The sequence below is a fragment of the Pseudorca crassidens genome, chromosome 12 (genome assembly GCF_039906515.1).
Source record: "Pseudorca crassidens isolate mPseCra1 chromosome 12, mPseCra1.hap1, whole genome shotgun sequence".
NCBI classification, from domain to species: Eukaryota; Metazoa; Chordata; class Mammalia; order Artiodactyla; family Delphinidae; genus Pseudorca; species Pseudorca crassidens.
The window spans coordinates 70,707,664-70,735,259 of record NC_090307.1 but is presented as its reverse complement, the minus strand read 5'-3'; the positions used below and the strand labels follow the sequence as shown (position 1 = coordinate 70,735,259).

Here is a 27,596-nt window from a genome sequence, read left to right as displayed (position 1 = left end):
CACAGGCCCAGCCACTCCGTGGCATGTGGGATCTTCCCAGACCGGGGCACGAACCCGCATCCCCTGCATTGGCAGGTGGACTCTCAACCACTGCGCCACCAGGGAAGCCCAAGATATCATTTTTTTAAATATCAAACTGACTTTTTAGTTTTAACAGTAATGCCTAGTGTTAGCTAGTGCAAGGAAATGAAAGCTTTTACACACTGCTCGTAGAACTAAAAACAGATACAGCCCTTCTGAGAGCAATTTAGCAATAAATATCAGAAGCCTTAATGTGTTTTTTTCTAAGCAAGCCCACTTCTAATACATTAACCAAAAGAAATGATGAGAGATATGTTCAAAGATTTATCCATAAAGATGTTTTTCCAGATTTTATAATACCAAAAATTTTGTAACAAACTAAATGTATAACAGTAGGGGGAAAGATTAAATAAATTATGATAAAGCCAAAAGACCTTCAGTGGAACATTTAATAAAATGAAGAAATGTTTAAAAATAACTGGAAGACAGGCCAAGATGGCATACTGTCAAGACGTGGAATTCGCGTCTCCTCACAACTAGGGCACTGGTGGGGGACCACGGACACCTAAGGGGATGGGAGGAATCCCCAGCAACTGGGTAGGACATGGGGTGTGGGGGGAGTGAATCGGGAGGAGAAGTGGAGAGGGGAAGGGACTGGCGCCCCTGAGGGGCAGCTGGGGGAGGGGAAGGGATCCCACCCCCGAAGGGGGAAACTGGGAACCATTGGGAGGGCAGAGGATCAACAGGGAGCCATGACCAGGTTTCCCCTGCCCACTTAGACCCCTAGGAACCTGCTGAGTTCCCGGGCCTGATCCTCTGCCCACTGAGGCCCCCTCCAGCCCGCATGTGTCCTGAGGGAGTGGGAAGGAGGGAAGGGGGAGCAAAAGTAAAGGCTGGACCAGGACTGGCATGACTGAGGGGTGGCTGGGGTAGGGAAGAAGTCCCTACACCCAGCAGGACCCACCCACGGTTAGGGGTTCAGTGGTGATGGGGGAGACGGTGAGGGAGGGGTGAGAAAGAACATAAGGGAACGGGCCAGTGCTTTCCCTGTTCACTTAGGCACCGGGAAGCACCTGGGCCTAATCCTCTGCCCTCGGAGCATCCCTCCTGCCTCAAAGAACTCAAGCCCCGCACCTACACCCCCACCCAGGTCCCCGCGCCTCCATACTCGGAGACGCCCTCCAATGAGCTGGGCCTAAATCCCACCCACACACCCTCACTCAGGGACCAACTTCCAAACTCCTGAACTCCACACTCCAGAAGCCCTCCCTTCCACATGCTGCCTCTCCCCTTCTGCGCAGGTCCTAAGCAGAGGCCCTGCCCACACTTGAACATCACCTAGGCCCAGTCCCACCCTAAACCCCACCCCTGCCTAAGTTCCACCCCTCACCTAACCTCCACCCCCATAGCCAAGGCTTTTTTTCTTTTTTCCTCTTTTAGATTTTTTTCTTTTTCCTCTTTTAGATTGATTTTATTTTATTCTTTATACTTTGTTAGTGATCTCTCCTTCTGGCTTGTTTCCCCCACCCCTACCCTTTTTTCTTTTTTTTGTTGTGGTTTTCTTTTACCTTGTTGCAATTGTTTCAATTATAGTTTTATTTTACCTAACGTATTTTTTATCTTTCTAATTTTATTTTGTTTTCTATTCTTTGATATTGTACTGCTCCTTTTTTCTTTCTTTCTTCCTTTTTTTTTTTTTTTTTTTTTACCGTGCCACAAAGCTTGCAGGATCTTGGTTCCCAGGCTGGAGGTCGGGCCTGAGCTCCTGTAGTGGGAGCTCCAAGTCCAAAACCCTGGACTAACAGAGAACCTCAGACCACAGGGAGTATCAATCAGAGTGAGGCCTCTTGGAGGTCCTCATCTCAGCACCAAGACCCAGCTCTATCCAACTGCCTGCAAATTCCAGTGATGGATGTCTCAGGCCAAACAACCAGTAAGACAGGAATACAGCACCACCCATCAAAAAGAAAAGAAAAGAAATGACAAAAAAATATGTTACAGAAGAAGGAGCAAGGTAAAAACCTACAAGATCAAATAAATGAAGATGAAATAGGCAACCTACCTGAAAAGGAATTCAGACTAATTACAGTAAAGACGATCCAAAATCTCGGGAACAGAATGGAGAAAATATAAGAAACATTTAACAAGGATCTAGAGGAACTAAAGAGCAAACCAACTGTGATGAACAACACAATTACTGAAACTAAAAATACTCTAGAAGGAATCAATAATGGAATAACTGAGGCAGAAGAACAGATAAGCGAGCTGGAAGACAAAATGGTGGAAATAACTGCCAGGGAGCAGCATAAAGAAAAAAGAATGAAAAGAATTGAGGAGACTCTCAGAGACCTCTGGGACAACACTAAACGCACCAACATTCGAATTATAGGGGTCCCAGAAGAAGAAGAGAAAAAGAAAGGGACTGAGAAAATATCTGAAGAAACTATAGTTGAAAACTTCCCCAATATGGGAAAGGAACTAGTCAATCAAGTCCAGAAAGCACAGAGAGTCCCATACAGGATAAATACAAGGAGAAACATGCCAAGACACATATTAATCAAACTATCAAAAATTAAATACAAAGAAAAAATATTAAAAGCAGCAAGGGAAAAGCAACAAATAGCATACAATGGAATCCCCATAAGGTTAACAGCTGATCTTTCAGCAGAAACTCTGCAAGCCAGAAGGGAGTGGCAGGACATATTTAAAGTGATGAAAGGGAAAAACCTACAAGCAAGATTACTCTACCCAGCAAGGATCTCATTCAGATTCAATGGAGAAATTAAAACTTTTACAGATAAGCAAAAGTTAAGAGAATTCAGCACCACCAAACCAGCTTTACAACAAATGCTAAAAGAACTTTTCTACTCAGGAAACACAACAGAAGGAAAAGACCTACAAAAACAAACCCAAAACAATTAAGAAAATGGTAATAGGAACATACATATCGATAATTACCTTAAATGTAAATGGATTAAATGCTCCAACCAAAAGACACAAACTGGCTGAAGGGATACAAAAACAAGACTCATATATATGCTATTTACAAGGGACACACTTCAGACCTAGGGGCACATACAGACTGAAAGGGAGGGGATGGAAAAAGATATTCCATGCAAATGGAAACCAGAAGAAAGCTGGAGTAGCAATTCTCATATCAGACAAAATAGACTTTAAAATAAAGACTATTACAAGAGATAAAGAAGGATACTACATAATAATCAAGGGATCAATCCAAGAAGAAGATAAAACAATTGTAAATATTTATGCACCCCACAGAGGAGCACCTCAATACATAAGGTAAATGCTACCAGCCATAAAAGAGGAAATCGACAGTAACACAATAGTAGGGGATTTTAACACCCCACTTTCACCAATGGACAGATCATGCAAAATGAAAATAAATAAGGAAACACAAGCTTTAAATGACACATTAGACAAGATGGATTTTTTTTTTTCAGTACTTGGTCCTCTCACCATCGTGGTCTCTCCACTTGCGGAGCACAGGCTCCCGACGCGCAGGCCTAGCGGCCATGGCCCACAGGCCCAGCCGCTCTGCGGCATGTGGGATCCTCCCGGACCAGGGCACGAACCCGTGTCCCCTGCATTGGCAGGTGGACTCCCAACCACTGCGCCACCAGGGAAGCCCACAAGATGGATTTAATTGATATTTATAGGACATTCCATCCAAAAACAACAGAATACACTTTCTTCTCCAGTACTCATGGAACGTTCTCCAGGATAGATCATATCTTGGGTCACAAATCAAGCCTTAGTGAATTTTAGAAAACTGAAATCATATCAGGGATCTTTTCTGACCACAATGCTATCAGACTAAATATCAATTACAGGAAAAAATCTGTAAAAAATACAAACACATGGACGCTAAACAATACACTACTAAATAACGAAGAGATCACTGAGGAAATCAAAAAATACCTAGAAACAAACAACAATGAAAACATGACGGCCCAAAACCTATGGGATGCAGCAAAAGCAGTTCTAAGAGGGAAGTTTATAGCAACACAATCCTACCTCAAGAAACAAGAAAAATCTCAAATAAACTACCTAACCTTACACCTAAAGCAATTAGAGAAAGAAGAACAAAAAAACCCCAAAGTTAGCAGAAGGAAAGAAATCATAAAGATCAGATCAGAAATAAATGAAAAAGAAATGAAGGAAACAATAGCAAAGAACAATAAAACTAAAAGTTGGTTCTTTGAGAAGATAAACAAAATTGACAGACCATTAGCCCCACACGTCAAGAAAAAAAGGGAGAAGATTCAAATCAATAGAATTAGAAATGAAAAAGAAGTAACAACTGACACTGCAGCAATACAAAGGATCATGAGAGATTACTATAAGCAAATACATGCCAATAAAATGGACAATCTGGAAGAAATGGACAAATTCTTAGAAAAGCACAACCTTCCAACACTGAACCAGGAAGAAATAGAAAATATAAACAGACCAATTACAAGCACTGAAATTGAAACTGTGATTAAAAATCTTCCAACAAACAAAAGCCCAGGACCAGATGGCTTCACAGGCGAATTCTATCAAACATTTAGAGAAGAGCTAACACCTATCCTTCTCAAACTCTTCCAAACTATAGCAGAGGGAGGAACACTCCCAAAATCATTCTACAAGGCCACCATCATTCTGATACCAAAAGAAGATAAAGATGTGACAAAAAAACAAAACTACAGGCCAATATCACTGATGAACATAGATGCAAAAATCCTCAACAAAATACTAGCAAACAGAATCCAACAGCACATTAAAAAGATCATACACCATGATCAAGTGGGATTTATCCCAGGAATGCAAGGATTCTTCAATATATGCAAACCAATCAATATGAAACACCATATTAACAAAGTGAAAGATAAAAACCATATGATAATCTCAATAGATGCAAAAAAAGCTTTCGACAAAATTCAACACCCATTTATGATAAAAACTCTCCATAAAGTAGGCATAAAGGGAACTTACCTTAACATAATAAAGGCCATATATGACAAACCCACAGCCAACATCATTCTCAATGGTGAAAAACTGAAACCATTTCCTCTAAGAGCAGGAACAAGACAAGGTTGCCCACTCTCACCACTATTATTCAACATAGTTTTGGAAGTTTTAGCCGCAGAAATCAGAGAAGAAAAAGAAATAAAAGGAATACAAATCAGAAAAGGAGTAAAACTGTCACTGTTACAGATGACATGATACTATACATACAGAATGCTAAAGATACTACCAGGAAACTACTAGAGCTAATTAATGAATTTGGTAAAGTAGCAAGATATAAAATTAAAGCAGAGAAATCTCTTGCATTCCTATACACTAATGATGAAAAATCTGAAAGAGAAATTAAGGAAACACTCCCATTTACCACTGCAACAAAATGAATAAAATATCTAGGAATAAACCTACCTAAGGAGACAAAAGATCTGTATGCAGAAAAGTGTAAGACACTGATGAAAGAAATTAAAGATGATACAAACAGATGTAGAGATATACTATGTTCTTGGGTTGCAAGAATCAACAGTGTGAAAATGACTATACTACCCAAAGCAATCTACAGATTCAATGCAATCCCTATCAAACTACCACTGGCATTTTTCACAGAACTAGAACAAAAAATTGCACAATTTGTATGGAAACACAAGAGACCCTGAATAGCGAAAACAATCTTGAGAAAGAAAAATGGAGCTGGAGGAATCAGGCTCCCGGACTTCAGACTATACTACAAAGCTACAACAATCAAGATGGTATGGTACTGGCACAAAAACAGAAATATAGATCAAGAGAACAGGATAGAAAGCCCAGAGATAAACCCACGCACACATAGTTACCTTATCTTTGATAAAGGAGGCAAGAATATACAATGGAGAAAAGACAGCCTCTTCAATAAGTGGTGCTGGGAAAACTGGACAGCTACATGTAAAAGAATGAAATTAGAACACTCCCTAACACCATACACAAAAATAAACTCAAAATGGATTAAAGACCTAAATGTAAGGCCATACACTATAAAACTCTTAGAGGAAAACATAGGCAGAACACTCTATGACATAAATCACAGCAAGATACTTTTTGACCCACCTCCTAGAGAAATGGAAACAAAAACAAAAATAAACAAATGGGACCTAATGAAACTTCAAAGCTTATGTACAGCAAAGGAAACCATAAAGAAGACCAAAAGACAACCCTCAGAATGGGAGAAAATATTTGCAAATGAAGCAACTGACAAAGGATTAATCTCCAAATATACAAGCAACTCATGCAGCTCAATATCAAAAAAACAGCCCAGTCCAAAAATGGGCAGATGACCGAAATAGACATTTCTCCAAAGAAGATATACAGATTGCCAACAAACACATGAAAGAATGCTCAACATCATTAATCATTAGAGAAATACAAATCAAAACTACAATGAGATATCATCTCACACCAGTCAGAATGGCCATCATCAAAAAATCTACAAACAATAAATGCTGGAGAAGGTGTGGAGAAAAGGGAACCCTCTTGCACTGTTGGTGGGAATGTAAATTGATACAGTCACTATGGAGAATAGTGTGGAGGTTCCTTAAAAACCTAGAAATAGAACTACCACATGACCCAGCAATCCCACTACTGGGCATATGCCCTGAGAAAACCATAATTCAAAAAGAGTCATGTCCCACAATGTTCACTGCAACACTATTCACAATAGCCAGGACATGGAAGCAACCTAAGTGTCCATCGACAGATGAATGGATAAAGAAGATGTGGCACATATATACAATGCAATATTACTCAGCCATAAAAAGAAACGAAATTGAGTTATTTTTAGTGCGGTGGATGGACCTAGAGTCTGTCATACAGAGTGAAGTAAATCAGAAAGAGATAAACAAATACTATATGCTAACACATATATATGGAATCTAAAAAAAAAAAAAAAAAGGTGAACCTAGGGGCAGGACAGGAATAAAGACACAGACGTAGAGAATGGACTTGAGGACACGGGGAGGGGGAAGGGTAAGCTGCGACGAAGTGAGAGAGTAGCACTGACATACATACACTACCAAATGTAAAATAGATAGCTAGTGGGAAGCAGCTGCATGGCACAGGGAGATCAGCTTGGTGCTTTGTGACCACCTAGAAGGGTGGGATAAGGAGGGTGGGAGGAAGATGCAAGAGGGAGGGGATATGGGGATATACATATGCATATAGCTGATTCACTTTCTTATACAGCAGAAACTAACACAACACTGTAAAGCAATTATACTCCAATAAAGATGTTAAAAAAAAAGTGGAAAATATTAATGAAAAAACAAGTTAAAACAGTATATAATAGGATTTCAATTCTTGTGTGAATACATATGAACAATTATAACTGCATATATGATCAAAAGATTATACCCAAAATAATATTAATAGGATGGTAAGCTTACAGTTGGTTATTTTCATGTATTTCTTATGTAATTAGATAAAACTAATAAATATCACCTTTTAAAAAAACGATAGGGACTTCCCTGGTGGCGCAGTGGTTAAGAATCCGCCTGCCAATGCAGGTGACGCGGGTTCGAGCCCTGGACCCGGAAGATCCCACATGCCGCAGGGCAACTGGGCCCATGCACCACAACTACTGAGCCCACGTGCCACAAATGCTGAAGCCTGTGCTCCTAGAGCCCATGCTCCACAACAAGAGAAGTCACCGCAATGAGAAGCCTGAGCACCGCAATGAAGAGTAGTTCCCACTTGCCGCAGCTACAGAAAGCCTGCGTGCAGCAACGAAGACCCAATGCAGCAAAAATAAATAAATAAAGTTCAAAACTCAATTTAAAAAAAAACCAAGAATCTGTGACTATATATATAATATATATAATAGGATGGTGGAAAATATCTGTTCTTTGCTAAAGGAATAAACTATCTTATCACTCAGCAAAACGTGACTTACCTGCTGACCAGGTTTTAGAACCTCATATGGCAATTTCTACATCTCACTTGGGGGCCAGCTTGATTTCTACCTGTTTCACAAACTTCCTCAGGTCTATATCAGTCTCTGTTTCCTCTGGAATTCCAGAATCTTGGCAGCAATTGAGTGTTCTCCTTTTTAATACCTATCACAACCCTATGTCCCTAATTAAAAGTCTTTCTAGCTTATCCAGTAATCGAGCTAATATATACACCTCAAAGGTTAGGAAAATGGGGTATAAATTCAGCTATCTGTCCCTGCACTAAATGGCTCTATCTAGATACTGATGCTGTTTTAGTTCTTAAACCTGGCTCTCACTTATTAATGCCATCAGTATATCTGCCTCTAGAAATCTGAACTTCTTTTCATTCTCTTAACATCAAGAAATCAGATAATCTGGCTTATAAGAAATGTTTGTAAACTAAGAGTAAATAGGTAAAGAGAAAAGTGTTTAGGCAACTCTCTTGAGAATAAAATTGCCAAAAATTCACTGCCCTTGGAGCTTTCAAAGGCTTTTTTTCTGATACCTATGGATGAGAGAGACTTTCTAGGAGTCCAGCTTTCCCAAGGGGAGATTCCAGCATGCCACTGAAGTAAAGGTTTTTTTCTTTCCCAATTCCTTTCTAGTGCCTGACTGTGTTCTAGAGACATGAAGATGCTGGGTCATTTAAATAATATAGTTAATCTCCATAACGTCCTACAGTGACATTCTGAGATGTAAATGTAACTAAACATATTTCCCAACACATAGATTAATTCATAAATTTATTGTTGCCTCTGCTATTAACTTCATTCTTATTTATAATATTATATTATTACTACCATTTATGGAATTCCAGGTACCATGCTAGGTACTTTACATGTATTATTTATAATCCTATCACAACTGTGTATAGAATAAACAGAATCATCATTTTCTGAATAAGAAATAAGAGGCAAAAAGAAGTTAAATAATAACTTCCCCAAGATCCCCGAGCCAGGATAACTGAAGCAGGGATTCAAATCTGGGTCTGTCTCCTACCAAACCCCACCCTCTTTCCACTCTGCAGGCACCATCATGTTGCATCTACTGGATATCAAGTTTCTGAGGATATTTCATTTCATTTATCTAGAAAAGACTAGGATGATATTTCTCTATCATTACGATTCAGGTCTCTCAGTGAGACTTAACATGTTTCTACCACCAGAGTTAAAAATCCACCAAAGAAACAATGTGAAGGATTCACAGCAATAATACTCCATCTCAGATAAAGCATAATGTGTGCTTATTTAATTTAATAAATATATCATAATGATATAGCTTTTTGCTAATTTTACATATATCCATAGCACATTTGAAGAGAATAAGAACAATGTATCTGACCAAGCTGCTAGATCCTGAGGTCAGAGACCATGTCTCATTTACCTCTATATCCCCAAGTCCTGTATGTGATAGATGTTCAACACCTCGTTGTTGATGAAAGTTAGAAGCAATGATTATCAACTTCTGAAAGTAATATTTTAAGATACCTAAAACATTTTGAGCAGCCAAAAAAGACCCCATGTTTCAAAAAAACTGGTTTTGGTCTGCAGGTAAACTTCCTACCTCTCGATCCTTGAGTTTCATGGCAAGCACCAACTGATGCCTGTGGTTAGTGAGAGCCTCCCGGTAATTTCCTTTGGAGAAGAATGCAGAGCCCAGATTCCCATGAGCTCGGCATTCTCCTGTCTGGTCACCTGAATTGGGTTTAAAAAAAAAAAAGATAAAATTTATCTAAGTTACAGCATTATTTATAATATATAATGGCCATCCTAATACAACAGCCACAGATTTACTAGCTAAGATTTCACTTGCCTTCTTTTCTTCTTCTAAAAGACTCTATGTAGGAAGTTATGGTCCTAGAAGTTAAATCTCTGGACAACTGTTATTGATGTTATAACATACAACTGCAGTCAGGGACATAAGTGTTCTGGAAATGAGAGGTCATTGCTTTGTTTCTGAACAACCATCAGCTTGTTGGTTCAGTCACTTTACTCCACACCTACCATAATATGTTGCTTCTTTACAAGTATGCTTCTTTACAAGTATGCTGACCCACCATATCTCTTCTCTTACTGCAATCCTCCAAGTCCTTGAATAATCACTGTGATGATTATCATAAACCACATTTTTTTTTAAAATGAGGAAACAGCAGCACAGAGATTAGGCAACTTGCCGAAGGTCACACAGCTAGTTAAGTGGCAGAGCCAGGATTCTAAACTCAGCAGTCTGGCTCCATAGTCCACAGTCTTAACCACTGCACTGCACTATTTCGTCCAACAAAATGATGGTGCATTCTATTGTAGGCAAAAATGAAAATTAAGGTCAGAGATTCACCCACAAATCTATCATCTGAGATATTAAATCTGTGAGCCCATATCTCTGAGGAGGCAATGAATATATTAATCCATATCTTTTGGCCTTTTGGGAGCTTGATACCTTGTTAAATGAAAAGCCCTAAAGACCTAAGTACTCTAAAACAGAGAATGTTCCCGAGGTACAATCACTTTTCATGGCACATACTACTCCCATTCACATCAGGTTAATCAGCTTTCTTCATTTCCTTTCTGTACTGAAATAAAGGAGAAAAGCATAACTCTACCTAAGGTCTTGGCTACATCCAAGTCCTGCTGCATGTATCCAGTGCTCTTCTCTGTGTTTCCGAGAGACCAGTAAGCACTGCTCAGCGCAGAGAAAACGGAACCTCTCAGTTTGAGGCTGCAGGTGCCAATCTTCAGAGCGGCTTCTAAGACAACCACAGAGGCCCCATGATGGCCAGCTGTCAGGAGTTCTTGCCCAACCACAGACACGACCACAAAGGGACTCTTGTCCAGTTTCATTTTCTGAAGCTGTTGATAAGTGGGCTCGAGGGAGTCTGAAGAAAAACAAAAGAAAATAAGAGAATATAGGCTTATACACAAAACAATCTTTTCCAATACGCTCTAGAAACAAATGTTTATCATACCTTTTTATGGCCTGTTTCAGGTACAAACTCTTCAACCTTTCAATCTAGCACCACCCTTACTGTCCACTCATTCATACGACTGGGTAACACCAATGTCTTTCCAGTAATTTCCTTACATCACTTTCACATGCATACACCACACTTGTCCTCTCTTCCGGTCTTTCTTTGATCAGGACCCACCACTTTCCCTGAATGGTTCTCCCTTCTCTGACCTCCTGCCCTCTCAAAATATCACAGGCACATCACTCAAGTCCCACCCCTACTATATACAGGCAGACCTCAGAGATGCTGTGGGTCTACTTCCAGACCACTGCAACAGAGGAAATATCACAATAAAGCAAATCACATGAAATTTTTGGTTTCTGTGCATATCAAGAAGAAAAAAGAAATCGTCTGAGTTTACTAAGGTAAGATGAAAGACAAAATTAATGTTTATCTCATTTTATTTTCATGTTGTGGAAAGGACACAGATTAGGGGTCAGGAAGCCACAGGGAGATTCTTTCCATTTGAAGCTAGGTTTCAAAGTGGATGACCTCTAAGCTCCTTCTTCCTCCTCTTATTTTTTTATTTTTTTTTTTTTTTGTGGTACGCGGGCCTCTCACTGTTGTGGCCTCTCCCGTTGCGGAGCACAGGCTCCGGACGCGCAGGCTCAGCGGCCATGGCTCACGGGCCCAGCCGCTCCGTGGCATGTGGGATCTTCCCGGACCGGGGCACGAACCCTTGTCCCCTGCATCGGCAGGTGGACTCTCAACCACTGCGCCACCAGGGAAGCCCTATTTTTTTTTTAAAAAGACTGTTGCAGAGCTAATGACTATAACCTTACAGTGAGGTAGCACTTGTAACACTTTTGTTGTTAGCTTTCCTGAAAAACTGTTTCACATTAGTTGTTCCACTGTGCCTATGTGAAAAAAAAAAAAAAAAAACTATTGAAAGGTTGGTCTCTTTAAACTGTGAATCTCTCAGCCAACAGTACTGCATTAAAATGTAATTTTTACAATTTATGACTTCAAATCTCCACTTGCCACTAAGGAGCTCTCATCCGAATCAACATTACCACGGAAACCTCGAAACCTACTGGTGCCTAAAGCATTTTTCCCTTCAATCAGATCACTAAACAGAGAACAAAGAACATTTTTACACCTATCAAGATGCAAGCAGTACACAGTACCAGTAAACGTTTGCTAACCAATAGGGTTAAATACAGGCACAAGAGCCCAGGAATTGCTAGAACAGGAAAAGAACAATGCCACACTGAAATAACTGTGAGCAGAACTTTGGTGGTATCCACTGATGGATTTGGCAGCCAGTGATGATCACACATTAGCATCCCAATGGCCAATTAGCAGAAGCAAAAATAACAGAATTTTAGAGCTGAAAAGACCTTGAAAACACCCTTATTTTATTTATTAAATTTATTTATTTATTTATTTTTGCAGTACATGGGCCTCTCACTGTTGTGGCCTCTCCCATTGCGGAGCGTAGGCTCAGCGGCCATGGCTCACGGGCCTAGCCGCTCCGCGGCATATGGGATCTTCCCAGACCAGGGCACGATCCCGTGTCCCCTGCATCGGCAGGCGGACTCTCAACCACTGCGCCACCAGGGAAGCCCTAAATTTATTTTTATTTATTTTTTTGGCTGTGTTGGGTCTTCGTTGCTGTGCATGGGCTTTCTCTAGTTGTGGCGAGTAGGGGCTACTCTTTGTTGTGGTGTGAGGGTTTCTCACTGTGGTGGCTTCTCTTGTTGCGGAGCACAGGCTCTAGGCATGCAGGCTTCAGTAGTTGTGGTGCGTGGGCTCAGTAGTTGTGGCTCACGGGCTCTAGAGCACAGGCTCAGTAGTTGTAGCGCATGGGCTTAGTTGCTCCGCAGCATGTGGGATCTTCCCGGACCAGGGTTCGAACCCGTGTCCCCTGCATTGGCAGGCGTATTCTTAACCACTGCGCCACCAGGGAAGCCCAACACCATTATTTTAGAAATGAAGAATCTGAGTATTTAAGTATTGAGTATTCACGCAAGGTCAGATAGCTTGGGACAAAGCCAAGGCAAGAACCTATTGCAGGGCTCTAAGTCCAGGCTCTCTGATACTATACCGGGCAAAATTCTTGTTCACACAAGAAGTCAATTCCAGCTGATTTTAAGCAGGGAAGAAATGCACTGAGTGGCTACTGGGAAGGGTGGAAAACCAGGCCTCCAGACCCACAGTCAACTTTTGTGAACAAAAGTTCCTGGTGAAGGCAACATCACCACTGCAAGTAAACACAGGACATTGCAGCTTGTAATTCTGCCTCCACCACTACTAAATGCCGCCCTTGGAAAACGGATGTCACTATTGCCACCTGCCACCACTGGAACAAATTCTGTATATCCTTTCTTCTTTTAGCCTTTAGCTCCTAATTCAAAGGTGGAGTCCCAGGTGCAAAGGAGGATGCGAAAATTAGGATCTGATGTTTTCAACTTTTATAGTGGAAGGCAAGGAGGCAGAAGTAAAAGACAGGGAGTTCCCAAAACACAGGAAGAGTGTTCAGACACAGATGGCACGAAATGACTGATGGCCAGCAAAGATTCTACTTTTCAGCTGGTGATTATTTTAACCATTGCAACCATGGCTAAGTTCAAAAAAAGAGCCATCCAATAGAGCCTCTAAAACTACACAATCGTAGAAAGAAGAGAGAACATTGCCACAGTTAGAGGACCAAGGGAAATACTTGGAAGATTTTCAAAAGAAAAGGAAATCTTCATTTGTACAAATTTTTACTAAATAAAAATGAAACGGAAGGATTAAGAGGTAAAAGATCAAATTTCCACTTGTGGTATATAGGAAAGAGACTATACATATATAAAAAGATAAATTATAATGCAAGCCCAAATACAGTATATGTTATAAGAGTTTGGAAAAGGGAATGATTATCAAGGGTAATCAGAAAACTTCATAAAAACAGAACCTGATTTCTTAAAGAAAGGGTAGGACTTAGACAAGTCTTTGTACTTTCTTCTGTGAGTAGAGGGTATTTTAGGCAGGTTTGTCCTAAACAAAGGTGCATGGAATGAAAGATAGGTACATGGAATGAAAAGGAATGATGAACAGGGCAGCTTGAATGGCCCAGAGAATATTTATGGGGAAGGAAGCTGATGTGGAATAACACAGAAAATACTGAGCTAAGGATAAAGAGACCTGGATTTCAAAGCCACATAACCTTACTTTCCTCACTTTGTCAAATGTATCACAATTATGATTGTGGTGATGGTTACATAAATCTATACACGTTATAGATAAGTATATGTCAATATTAAATACATATGTGTATATACATGTAAATGTATCTATGTTTGCATCTATGCATGTGTAAAGATATATACACAAAAAGTCCATTTCACTTGATGTAAATTAAAAAAATTTTAATGTCAAACTTCTCTGCTTTGGGCTGTAATTACGTCTCATTTGTCCATACTCACTAATCAGAAGGTCTGGTTAGCAGTTGTACACTCATTTGATAAATAAAAGTGGTAAGATAAGTTTTTTTTTAATGTATAAAAACTGTATAGGCTGCAGAGTGAAGTAAGTCAGAAAAAGAAAAACAAATATCGTATGTTAACGCATATATGTGGAACCTAGAAAAATGGTACAGATGAACCAGTTTGCAGGGCAGAAATAGAGACACAGATGTTGAGCACAAATGTACGGACACCGAGAAGGGAGAGTGGCAGGGGCGGGGTGGTGGTGGTGTGATGAATTGGGAGATTGGGATTGACATGTATACACTAATATGTATAAAATGGATAACTAATAAGACTGTGCTGTATAAAAAATAAATAAAATAAAATTCAAAAAAAAAGAAAAAAAACTGTATAGGCTGGATTAGGTGATCTATAAGATTCTTCCCAACTATACTATTCTATGATTCTAATTCCTATTCTACAGTAAACTTAGGCTGTTAGCAAAAGGACTAATTGTGTGATTTTCTCAGGCTAGATGGAACAGAGTTTTGGCAGCCTGTAGATGTAAAGATGTTTTCCTTTATAGAAATCATGCATAATATATAAAATATCCAATGTCAAAACAACTTCATAAGAATGTAAAGGCACTTTGCAACAATCATTGAACACCAGTTATGTGCTTTCAAAATGTAAAGGCTTTAAGAATTTAAGATAAACAAAGTCACATTTCCTGACACTTGAAAACCTTGTAAGAATGTAGTAGAAGCTAATAATAAACAAATAATCACACTCAACTAAAAGATATACTATATTTATTTCATCAGTTCTGCATATTCATTCACATTTTAACATTTCTGAATTTGAGATTTAATGTCCATGAACCCAATGGTGCCTCACAATGGTTGGTTATTTCTATGTCTAAATGGGGCTAAAAGAATCCTTTCAGTTTATATAAAATAAAAAGTTAAGTGATAAGAAAGAAATTTACTTATCAGCATTTTATTTTTTCTTAGTAATATATAAAATAATGACACAACTTTCAATCCAGATTTCTCAGCATTGGTAGGATGTGCTATGGGACCACAGAGGAGAAAGGTGCTAGCCCTACTCAGGTAGGTCTAGGAATGCTTTCCAGAGGTAATGACATCTCAATAGAAATCGGAGCTATGAGAAACTAGTGTTTTCCAGGAACTGCAGGTAGTTTTAGCTGGGAATATCTTGGTAATGAGAATAAAAGAGAAGTAAGATCTTTTATACTAAGGTAGCTGGCCTTTATCTTGTAGACAATGGGGAAAATTCAGAATTATGAATAAGAGAATGACAGATCAAACTTACACTTTAGAAAGTTCATTCTGGAAGGGAAGCAAAGCATGGACTGGTTTGGAAGAGATAATAGCCAGGAAAACCAGTTAGAGAAAAAGTCCTGTATTTGCAATGACAAAACAGATGGACAGCAAGGGATAAATTTCAGACATATTTAGAATTTTAAAATTTACAGAATTTGAGGAATAAATGCATTAACAGGCACAATGCCTTATTCCAAAGTAATGATACTCTACTGACTGTCTCCTATGAATCACCTTCAAGGTAACTAAATTTTTTACAGACTTCAATCTGTCTCAGGTACTATGAAGACATTCTGCAGCCTTCCAAGTTATCCTTATAATATTTAATTAGCATACGTGACTAAAAAGCTTCAACTTTCCTAAAAACCTGGTGATACCACTACCAATTATTACTGGATATAATATAATACTGTACTGCAAACTCAGAAGACTGGAAGAAACAATTCTGGAATGAATCTCCAAAACAGGGATCCAAAGAGAGAACAGCAACCACTGACAAGGTAAGAAGGTAACCAAAGTATAATGAGAGTAAAGTATAGCCCAAAAACCAAAATTTAGAGGTAAGGTTCGTAATATCTAATTATTTTTAATTTTTACCTTTTCTTAGGCTAATTCCTTAGAGGGGAAACTAAATTAAAAACCACTGGGCTTGTCACAAAAGGACAAATATTGTATGACTCCACTTATATGAGGTACCCTGGTAGTTGCCAGGAGCTGGGGCGGTAGGGGAAGACGAGGAATTATTGTTTCATGTGTACAAAGTGTCAATTTGGGAAGATGAAAAAGTTCTGGAGACAGATGGCAGTGATGGGTGCACAACGCTGTAAATACACTTAATACCACTGAATTGCATAACTAAAAATGTTATGTACATTTTACCTTAACTGGAAAAAAAAAACAAAAAACTTTTGGTTCACACTAAAAGGAAAACTTAACCCTCCCCCCAAAAAAAGAAAATAAAAACTGACATGTTTAGCTCTTTGTCTAAGCCACTTCATATTTTTCTGGGTTCATTTGTGAATTTATTTATATCCTACTTCATTACAAAAGGATTCAAAGGCCTTCTATAGAAATAAGGTGGAAAACACAGAAGTCAGAGTGAGTGGAAAATAAAGTAAGGAAAACTCAGCTTAGAGACTACAAGCCCTGGCACACTTCCTAAAGGTGGACAGGACACTAAGCTCTAACGCTTCACAGAGGACAAAGCAAAATAAAGGATCACTTCAGATAATTCCCAAACCTTTTAGATAAAAATACACCAATGCTCAGGAGAAACGCAGTTTTTCCAGGCACCAAGTGCTCAGCAAAAGGACCATGTGTGCTGTGCAGTGTTTGTTCCACACCCACAACACAAATACAAGAGCAAGCTTACCACTGCTGCTACTTCTTTCCACAGAGAGAAGAAGGGCATCACACTGCACAGGGGAACTGTCCTAAAGGGGCCTGCCTTTACATGCCAAGGCTTGATTCTCAAAACAATTATTAGGGGACTTCCCTGGTGGTCCAGTGGTTAAGAATCCGCCTTCCAATGCAGGGGACGCAGGTCCAATCCCTGGTTGGAGAACTAAGATCCCCGCATGCCACAGGGCAACTAAGCCCATGCGCCACAACTACTGAGCCTGGGCACTCTGGAGACCGTGTACCACAACTAGAGAGAATCCCACGCGCCGCAACTAGAGAAGCCTGCATGCTGCAATGAAGAGCCTGCATGCCACAATGAATATCCCGTGTGCCACAACTAAGACCCAATGCAGCCAAATAAATAAATAAATATTTTTAAAAAACAATATTAGGAGGTACTTATTATCACACCCCTTTTACAGGTAAGAACTGAGGTGCAGAGAAAGGAAGCAACCTTGCTCAGTCAAGGGGATAGCAAATGGCAGTACTGGAATTAGAGCCCAACCTTTGGGGGAAAAGTCAGGTTTTTTTTAACATAACATTTCAGAAACAGGCCCTCTGTGCAAAGTGACTGCCACTTAAAAGAGAATCAGAGGGAAAGAGTTACCAAGGGTGGACTATCAGGTAAATAAAACGTGAGCCCCAATTTGACTCTGAGAGAAAAGCTTATATATTTGAGCCATTTTCTACCAGTACTTCATAAAATCAGCTTCCTGGATCTTCTGAAGCTGGTAGAAACACCACGACAGGTGATAGCCTATAAATGTAATAGTCTTTAGATTACCAAATTAACAAGAGGATAGAAAATATACACAAGAGAACCCTCAGCAAGAAGCAGCCCTAGCGTCTTTAGAGGAACAAATAAAGGTAAACACAGTCTCACTTTGTAATTACATTATTAAATCTGCCGTTGGCAGTAGTACTATGCTACAACATCCAAATTTACATAAACATTTATAGATACAATGAACTGAAATTGCTGAAAGACTATCTAAAAAGGAGAAATGGAAAATAGTAAAAGGATAATTTGAGGGTCATTAAAGAGTCTCATTTTATATTAATACTTATTTGGACATTTACATAAATGATTTAAGGGAAATACATTACATATAGTGATGTAAATATATCTACAGGAAAAGTAGATTATCTGATATCTGGTTGTTGAGCATGAATGAAACCACAAAAGTAAAGTAAAAAAGACTTAATGCAGTTAGCAATATAGGCAACAACAAAATTTTAAAAATCAAGTAAGTTCCAAAGTGGATTAATATATTTATTTGGGAACAAGAGTATATTACTATAGATTAGCCCTATCTTTAAAAAAATCTTGAAACGTCCCCAAAAGGCCAAACCACAGGAACGCTGTGCACATCGTGGGAGCTTTGTTTGCTTACAGAAGCACTACACGAGGGAGCTTCCCTATTGCGTCTCAGAATTGCAAAACAAAAACAACTGACACAACAGATCAGACCTACATGTAAAGTGTCCTGGACTGCAGAGTTACGCAACAATGGCAGAAACTGAGAACGCTGCAGGAGGCTAAAATAAACAGTGGGTAAAAAATGGGCAGCAAATGATGACAGATTTTGTGAATTATAACCATATGACAAAAAGAGAGGTCATTAAGATGTTAAATGATGCACAGAACAACGCTGTGCAAAGCAACAGTCTTTCTATAAAATGTTGATGAGAAAAGCCCACCTGGAATAGCTACAGTGGTAAAGGCAATACCAAAAATAAGTAAGTTAAATTGCTTTAAGGAAAGAGAAGAAAATATTAAAGCACTCCAGGCACCTGTAAGATGCAGCTTTTTCCAGGGTCGCCCTTAGGTCACTCAGTATAAGATGGGAAAGAACATGGCACAGAAAACCCTAAGGCTGAAAGAAGCACTGAGCTTTTTCTTGCAGTGTAGAGAAGATTTTCTTATATTTATCTAAACAAATTGCTTCAAAGGCAAAACGGTAAGTATGATTCTGCTGATCTCAACACATTCACTCCAGTATACTAAGGCAGCGGCAGAAACACCTCAGAATAAAGAAGGGATATCTTCACGAACTAAATAAAAAATGTTCCATGTAAATTACTTGCAGAGGGATATAGGGAGAGAATGAGAAAATACTAGAAAAATGGAAAGGAGAGACAGATTGATCTTTTTTGTTGTCCATTCCCCCCCCCCACCCCCAAGTCATGGAGCTCCAAAGTACATCTGCTTTAAGTCAGAGTTTATTAACAGCAGGTCCCCCAGTGGGAAAAGCCATTAGGTTCCTGCAGCAAAGACTCAGCTTTGTATGGGGTTATAAAATCGCATGAAGAGAGGCTTCCTTTCCACATTTTTTCTAGAACATGAAATCTTCGCCTTCAGGAAAGTTTTTTTTCTTTTTTTTTTTTTTCTTTTTCGGTACGCAGGCCTCTCACCGTTGTGGCCTCTCCCGTTGCGGAGCACAGGCTCCGGACGTGCAGGCCCAGCGGCCATTGCTCACGGGTCCAGCCGCTCCGCGGCATGTGGGATCCTCCCGGACCGGGGCACGAACCCGCGTCCCCTGCATCAGCAGGCGGACTCCTAACCACTGCGCCACCAGGGAAGCCCAGGAAAGTATTTTTTTATAGCTATGAATTGCTCAGAGGCCATACGAGTACCATTTAGTTAATCAAACTTTTACTTAGCACATATTTTGAGCCAAGTACCATACTAGCCTGTATATTAAAATTATCTAATGCTGCAAACATTTTCAAAACTAAATAAATTACCTAATGATACTGCCACCAAAATTTTTAGGTTAATTCAAAAATGTACCATTTCAGAAACAAAAATAGAGTTCTGCTTGATGTACCTAATTAGTGTGGAATGTCATTAGCTGTCTACTATTTGCCATCAACCTGCCTTAGTGTCTCCATCACTCTGCAAAGATGACAACTGGTGTACACTTTCAACCCAATCTTCCCAAGAACTCCTTCCTCAAAAATCAATGTTTCTCAAAGGGAAGCCAATCTGATTTGAGCCTTAGAACTCCTCCAACCTCCACAGTACTATTTTCAATCTACTGTTGTCCCAGAATACCAATTGGTATACTACAGAAGTAGTATAGGAGAAAACCATGTATCTACCATGTTTCTCTCTCTTTCAAGTCAACATAATCTCTTAATGCTCCTCTGAAAAATGTTAGACATAGCCTACAGTTAGATCCATATTTCCTCTCATGAAATGTTTAATGTCTTCTCTTATCTGTTTATTTCTAGATGGCATATTGGTCCAACTGAGCAGATCAACTTACTAGTAGAGGTGTTTTGGTTTAGAGGTACAAAATCTTAGAACTACAAAAAACATAGGGATTCCTAATGTAACCCTAAAATCCAGAGAATTTGATTCATTTACCCAGTCATACAGTTAGTTAACAAAAAATTCAAAATATAATCTAGGTCCACAAACTTCCAGTGGCCTTACCACCATCCCACTGTTCTTCATTAATGTCACCTATTGACAGTGATTCCTTGTCTTTCTTGGTCTAAAATATCCAATCTTAGCTAATTTCATAACCTATCCATTCTCAATGCCTGAGTCTAAAGTCTTCAAAGGCTAGAAATGTTCTAATGTAAATTAGTGTTGGACCAAATACTTTCATCATATTTACCTCTCATGGGAGATTTCATGGCTGCTTCTACCATCCCCACCAGAAGCTGGAGACTCTTGGGGTCCTGAGCCAGCCCAGATGCAAAGGCTGCCAGGGCATCGGCATGACGTCCAAGGTACTGGAGGGCAACACCCTGTCGGAAGTATGCCTGGAAATAAAGAAAAGATAATGCATGTTTTACTTATACACAATGCTCCACCAAGGCTGATGAGGATTCTTGATTAGAACAACAGGTCGGCAGAACTAAACTTGAGGTGGTCCCGGTTCAAAAACCTAGTGAAGTGTTTATAATCAAATCTGACTTCTCTGAACATCATAAAATGTAAGCATACTTCTTTCAGACAAATTACGTTTAAAACTTTCATTCTTTTCCCTTCTAGAACACATTGATTTTATCACATTCTTTGGTATTTATTCACATAGTACTTTTACTTTTTTTTTTTTGATGATCTTTAAAATCTTTTATCCCAACTTTAATAGCATAAGCTCCTCAAGGACAGGGGTTTGGAGATTTCTTTACATGTCACCAAAGTATCTGGTATAGCGCAAGACAAATGAGAGATATTCAAATTCCACTTATTTTATACTTCTCCTCATTAATTAAAGGGATAAATCAATATGTGATTAGTATTAAGATAACTGTAATGAGTAACACAACATGGTTACATTTTATGTGGTGTTTCAGACATAATATTTTAAAACTGTTATTAAAAATACATGTGCTTTGCTTAGAAACAGAATAAGATTGCTGTCCTTTGTATTGTTTAATTGGATTGGTTAAAAAAACTAGTATTATCAACTGTGAATATAAGGAAACAACCCTCCTTCCAGCTAATTGCAGAAAGGGTCAGAAAATTAATAAAATATTTAAACTTCAGAATGATCTTAAGAATGTGTAGTTTGTTTTTGAACACAGAGTAAAAACAAGTAAATGATCAATGTGTTACCAGTATTTAACCAGCAAAGGACCTTGTACCCGATTAAATAACACATAAAACTGACATATTATTAATGCATTCATGCTTATACAACACCTGCTTCTAAAATACTTGGCCACCTATTTAGCTTAAATACTTTTACAATACTCTATGTTTGTAACACAAATGTAACTTTTTCAGTCCAGTATACTTTGCAATTAACAAATTGTATTCATGGAATATAAATGAAGTTTCAAAAAACTCCTAAAACAACTACTCAATTAATTTAATATATAATTTTATAATTTTATATTACGCACACATACAGTGAAAGAGAGCACCTTTTATGTTTATAAAACATATTTACTTATTTCATTTTTGTATCTAAACTTTGAGGTAACGTAAGATAGGCAATACTATTCAGTACTTCTATTAAGAAACAATCCATAAACAGAATGAATACTCAAATTATTATGAGCTATTCAGATTTCTATTAGTTTAAACTACTAGCAGCTGTTAAAACTCAGACTCCAGTAAGACAATAACCTGTAAATGCACTTTCATTACTAATTGATAAGATCACTTCCTTTCACTGGACTCAGCCATTTTTTAATCTTTAATGTCTTTATACACATTTTTTACCACCCTTTTCATTTCACATTTTAGGTGATTTCTATAATCCAAGAGGCAATATGTACCACATTCCAACTAAAATTAACTATAGTTTACATAATTCTATATTAAAGCTAAACTTAAAAAATGTATTTATATATGTGTGTGTGTGTGTGTGTGTGTATACTCTGTAAACTGTAAACTCTATTATTTATGGAGAGGAACAAAATGTGTCTGTAGTAATGATTTCAGGTATATATTTTAAGAAACACAAAAATCTACTGTGTTAATCATTTCACAGTGTATGTAAGTCAAATCATTATGCTGTACACCTGAAACTAATACAGTGCTGTAAGTCAATTAAATCTCAATAAAACTAGAAAAAACACAAAAATTTACATTAGTCTCAATGAATTTTGATAATTTCTTGCATGTTTAAAGCAAAGCATTATTGTTCATTACCTCACTGAGAAAATAACTGATTTTCCTATCTGCCAAATGAAATCACCGAAAAGTATGACATCCACTCCCCATGCATGTATCCACTCCCTAGTAGGTAGGCAAAGTTCAGCGTTAATGGCAAGTTATGGTGTCAAATACACAAAGGAGTTAAAGAAGGGCATGCAGGTTTTGTTTTCTTAGGACACTCATAAATTAGATGAAAAAAGGTATGACTGGATCATGCTGCTCATAGTCTCGGCTTCCTTTCTCCAGAAGATTTTGAAAAGAGATATAGGTGAGAAGGCTCCAAGGTCTCCCTTGATCCTCCCTTATGTCCTTCCAGAATCCCCAGCCCAACTTTATAAGATTTTCTCAGTTAAAAGCTTAGAGTTGCATTCTTGTCAAGATAGCATAATGAGTCAAGCTCTGACATATCCCTGTACCTAATTTACAAAGAGGGGCTCTCCCAACTTACTCTCATGCAATATTAATTGCATGTATGAATAGCTGTTGAATAAAAATTAGTTATCTATACTTCTGTGAGAGATATGCCACTATGGAGCTCAAGCTGATGATGATAAAACCTAGATTATGGGTTACTGTGATAGAATAAATCAGCACAGTGCCTGACATAGAGTAAATACTTAATAAAGTGAGCTATTTTGATTATTAGTTAATGAGAAAATAATCATAACAAGAAAACATAATTATAGACTAAGAGAATATAAGGAGAGTCTAATAAATATTGAAAATATTTCATTATTCAATATAATATTATCCAATTCCTATCACTGCTTTATTCACTCCTCCCCCTTGCTCCATATAAGACTGCTGGCAACTGGGAAATTCACAGCTGTAAGGCTCCCAGACAAAATCTGAACCACCTGACTAAAAGAAATTGGTACTAACAGGTCGTGGGAGATGTAGCAGCCACCCAGAGGATTCTCCACCAGCCTCTTCCAAAGCAAAGGTCAAGAAGTGCTGAGTTTCACAGCTGTTTACTATAACTTCAAGAAGATTGATGTGACCTAATTTTTCTCTTACTATCACAGGTTTCATAGGAAGCAGCGTCATCTGAGAAAGGGGCAAATTTGGGTCACTTAGGACTGAGGAGAGGCAGTATATGTGCAGCACACCAAGGAAAAGTGGGGCCTATGAAGAAACGTTGAACACTTGGTGCCCAGCCAACCTCAGATAACATACCCCCTGCCTCAGCACTCCCCACGCATATACCCACATTCTGGTCACTGGTTATGTAGCAGATGGAGAAGGGAAGGCAATATGGACTGACTATTGAGAGCACCTAAACCCTGAGAACAATGGTTTTAACCTGAAGCTTTAGCCAAGAAGAAAGACTTAGGGTTAAGACTCTGCGCTTCCAATGCAAGGGGCACGGGTTCGATCCCTGGTTGGGGAACTAAGATTCCACAGGCCACGCAACTAAGATGCCACATGCCATGCAGGGCAGCCAAAGGAAAAAAAAAGACTTATGAGGAGCTAGTTAATACACTGGACTAAAGGGGGAATGCCTAGATTTTAAAGTGTTGCAGAATCATTCATATATTTTTTGTTGTTCACCACAAAGAACTTCCAGTGATTATTCTACACATGCTACTTAATCTCACAAATAACAGAAATACAAGTAGGTTACAAGTATAAGTTTTCATTCCTTCCATCCTGCCTTCAATTAACATTCTCTAAAAATCTACAGCACCTGTCACTGTGATGTGTACCACAGGGCTTGTACCCTCAAGTGCTCACAGTCTAGAGGGGAAGAATATAAAAAGCTATAAATGTCTTGACTGCTACCTACAGTAACTGTTTACTAATAGGGTTTGTAACATTTTAGCAGGAATAAAAATGTAACTAATCACCAAAGTATTTATGCCCTTTTGTTAAAACTGTTAGTATTTCGTCTTTAATAAGTGGACATTCTTCTCATCTCAGAGAGTTTGCTATAGTCTAAATGTCTGTGTCCCTACAAAATTAATATGTTGAAACCTAATTCCCAGTGTGATGGTATTTGGAGGTAGGGCTTTTGGGAAATGATTAGGTAATGAGAGTGGAGCCCTCATGAGTGGGATTAGTGCCCTTATAAAAGTGACCCCAGAGAGCTCCCTCTTCCCTTCTACCACATGAGAACAGGCACAGCAAGAAGACAGCCATCTATTAACCAGGAAATGGGCCCTCACCAGACACCAAGTCTGCCATCACCTTGATCTTGGACTTCCCAGCCTCCAGAACTGTGAAAAATAAATGTTATTTAAGCCACCCAGTCTATGGTATTTTGTTATTGCAGTCCAAACAGACTACGACACGGTTAAAGTAAAAACACTCAAAGACTAAACATGGGAAACAGTAAGCCATCCACCCTTCAAGTACCCCTGGAAGCAATGAAGGACCTTTAAGTCTTTTCTTTCAACATTTTATTACTGGGTTCACAATTCTAAATCATCACTGAACCCAATAATAACCTAAACTTCCTACTCTCCCATGGCTCAAATGAGTAATGAGGTAAATTCCTATGCTCATAGGTACACATGTATGTTTATAACATAAAATATAGAACAAATGTATATAATATGTAATGATATATAAAATTAAAGACTTCCTTGGTGGCACAGAGGTTAAGAATCCGTCTGTCAATGCAGGGGACACGGGTTCCAGCCCTGGTCCAGGAAGATCCCACATGCCGTGGAGCAACTAAGCCTGTGCGCCACAACTACTGAGCCTGCGTGCCACAACTACTGAAGCCTGCATGCCTAGAGCCCGTGCTCCGCAACAAGAGAAGCCACCGCAATGAGAAGCCTGCGCACCCCAACAAAGAGTAGCCCCCGCTCGCCACAACTAGAGAAAGCTCATGCACAGCAACAAAGACCCAAAGCAGCCAAAAATAAATTAATTAATTTTTCAAAAAATTGTTTACTTATATGTACAATACAATCTATTACTTAGTTCAAGTGCTCCCAAATATTCTGCCTTTGATTTAATCTGTACTTTTAAATGTTATACTTTAATGTTCCTAACCTGTCTTTCACTGTTTGAATTTGAAATTTTTTACATCTTCTGAAGAATAAATATCTCTAACTATAACCTGCTAGCCAATCCAATCATACCACCTGCTACCACATCATCACCATCTTTGTCAACCATGTTTGTAAATTACATAACTATTTTACTGACTTTTCCTTTATTATTTTATTTAAAAATGAGTAGAGATTGGGAAAATAGAAATGCTGATTCTAGTTTTTAAAAAGCAGCAGCATTAATCTATAATTTAACCACAACTGGGTCAAAAATGAAAATGATTACAAGGTGCCAAAAGCAGAAAAGCTTTAACATCACTGGATGAACAAAGAACAGCTAACTATGCTCATTTTTTATGGAAAAGATAAAATTAGAGAACATATATATTAAAAAATGATTCTTAAAAGGAAAGACATGATTTGAGATTTTATTTTTCAGTTCTCTAGGAATTAACGCTCCCCACTCACTGAACATGTCAATCTCTTGTTTAAGATTTGTATATTTGATATTCCACATATTTGACTTTCATATACTTTTTCAGGAATGCATTATACAGGAAAATAAGACTGCTTGTATTACTTAAAACATATCCATCGTACAAGTAAAATGTAAATAAACACATATTACCCACTATAAAATTTATAACATATTACAAATTATATATTATGTCACATTAAAATATGACATATAAAAATGAAGGGACAGAACCCATGTCCTCAGTAGGTTTCCACTGTTTCGCATGAAATAGGCACCTATATGGATACATAAGCACAAATTATTTTTGCAATATATTTTGTTATATATGTTCATTTAGAACAAGGGAGAAATTAATAGAACTTTCTACAATGATGGAGCTGTTCTCTGTACTAATAACATTAGCCTCTGGCCAGCCACATGTGGCCATTGAGCACTTGAAATATGGCTAGTGTGACTAAGAAACTAAATTTTAAATTTCCTTTCATTTTAATTAATTAAATTTAAATAGCCAAACTGGCTAGTAGCTACTGTATTGGACAGTGCAGCTCTAGAGTTTGGTATTCCTTTAACAAACTTCCAAACACAAAGTGAAAGGGTATACACTAAACAAATAAAAATAACTACTACAAAAGCTTTGAACTGAAGCTATGTGACTTACTCCCAAGGCAGCTGTTGCAGAAGAGAAAGTACTCATAAGGCTGACATTAGAATCCTATCCCAGCTGTTTTTTAGCTGTGTGCCTTTAGCCAAGGCACTTAACTTCACCCAAATTCATGTGCCATTTCCACTTACAGAGAGGATGATAAGGATGACCTCAAAGGGTTGTAACAATGATTGCTAACTGATATCACATATGATATATGAAGAGTGGGTACATTTTTAAAAATTGAAGTGAATTTCTCACTATTCACTCTCAGTTTGGCATTTGCTATTTAATCAGGTGGCTCATCTGCTTTACCAGCTTGCAGAATAGAAATTACTTTTGGTAAAGTGGGTGAGGGGCTGACAAAAATTAGGTATAAAACAAAAATTAATGATTTTAATGATAACCTTCAGTCATTAAGGAAATAGTTAACTTATGTTTGGCAACTTCCACTTCAAAAGCCTATAAAGTAGGTAATACGTTTAAGGGAAATTTTACATCAAAATTGCTTTTAAAAATGTTTACACTTCTGAGGGCTTCCCTGGCAGTCCAGTGGTTAAGACTTCACCTTCCAATGCAGGGGGTGCGGGTTCGATCCCTGGTCATGGAGCTAAGATCCCACATGCCTCAGGGCCAACAAAACCAAAACATAAAACAGAAGCAATATTGTAACAAATACAATAAAGACTTTAAATAATGGTCCA

At 38.5% G+C, this 27,596-nt stretch overlaps 1 protein-coding gene across 4 annotated transcripts in view; it reads right to left on the bottom strand.

Annotated features, from left to right (window-relative positions):
- Positions 1–27,596, bottom strand: part of TTC28 (tetratricopeptide repeat domain 28) — a 594,638-nt gene that overhangs the window by 280,079 nt on the left and 286,963 nt on the right. For all 4 annotated transcript variants that reach the window (XM_067700377.1, XM_067700378.1, XM_067700380.1 and 1 more), the window contains 3 exons: positions 20,776–20,923; positions 10,603–10,875; positions 9,567–9,697 (listed from right to left, as the gene is read on the bottom strand). In XM_067700377.1, the coding sequence (XP_067556478.1) occupies positions 9,567–9,697; positions 10,603–10,875; positions 20,776–20,923 (552 nt within the window). The remainder of the gene's footprint in view (positions 1–9,566; positions 9,698–10,602; positions 10,876–20,775; positions 20,924–27,596) is intronic.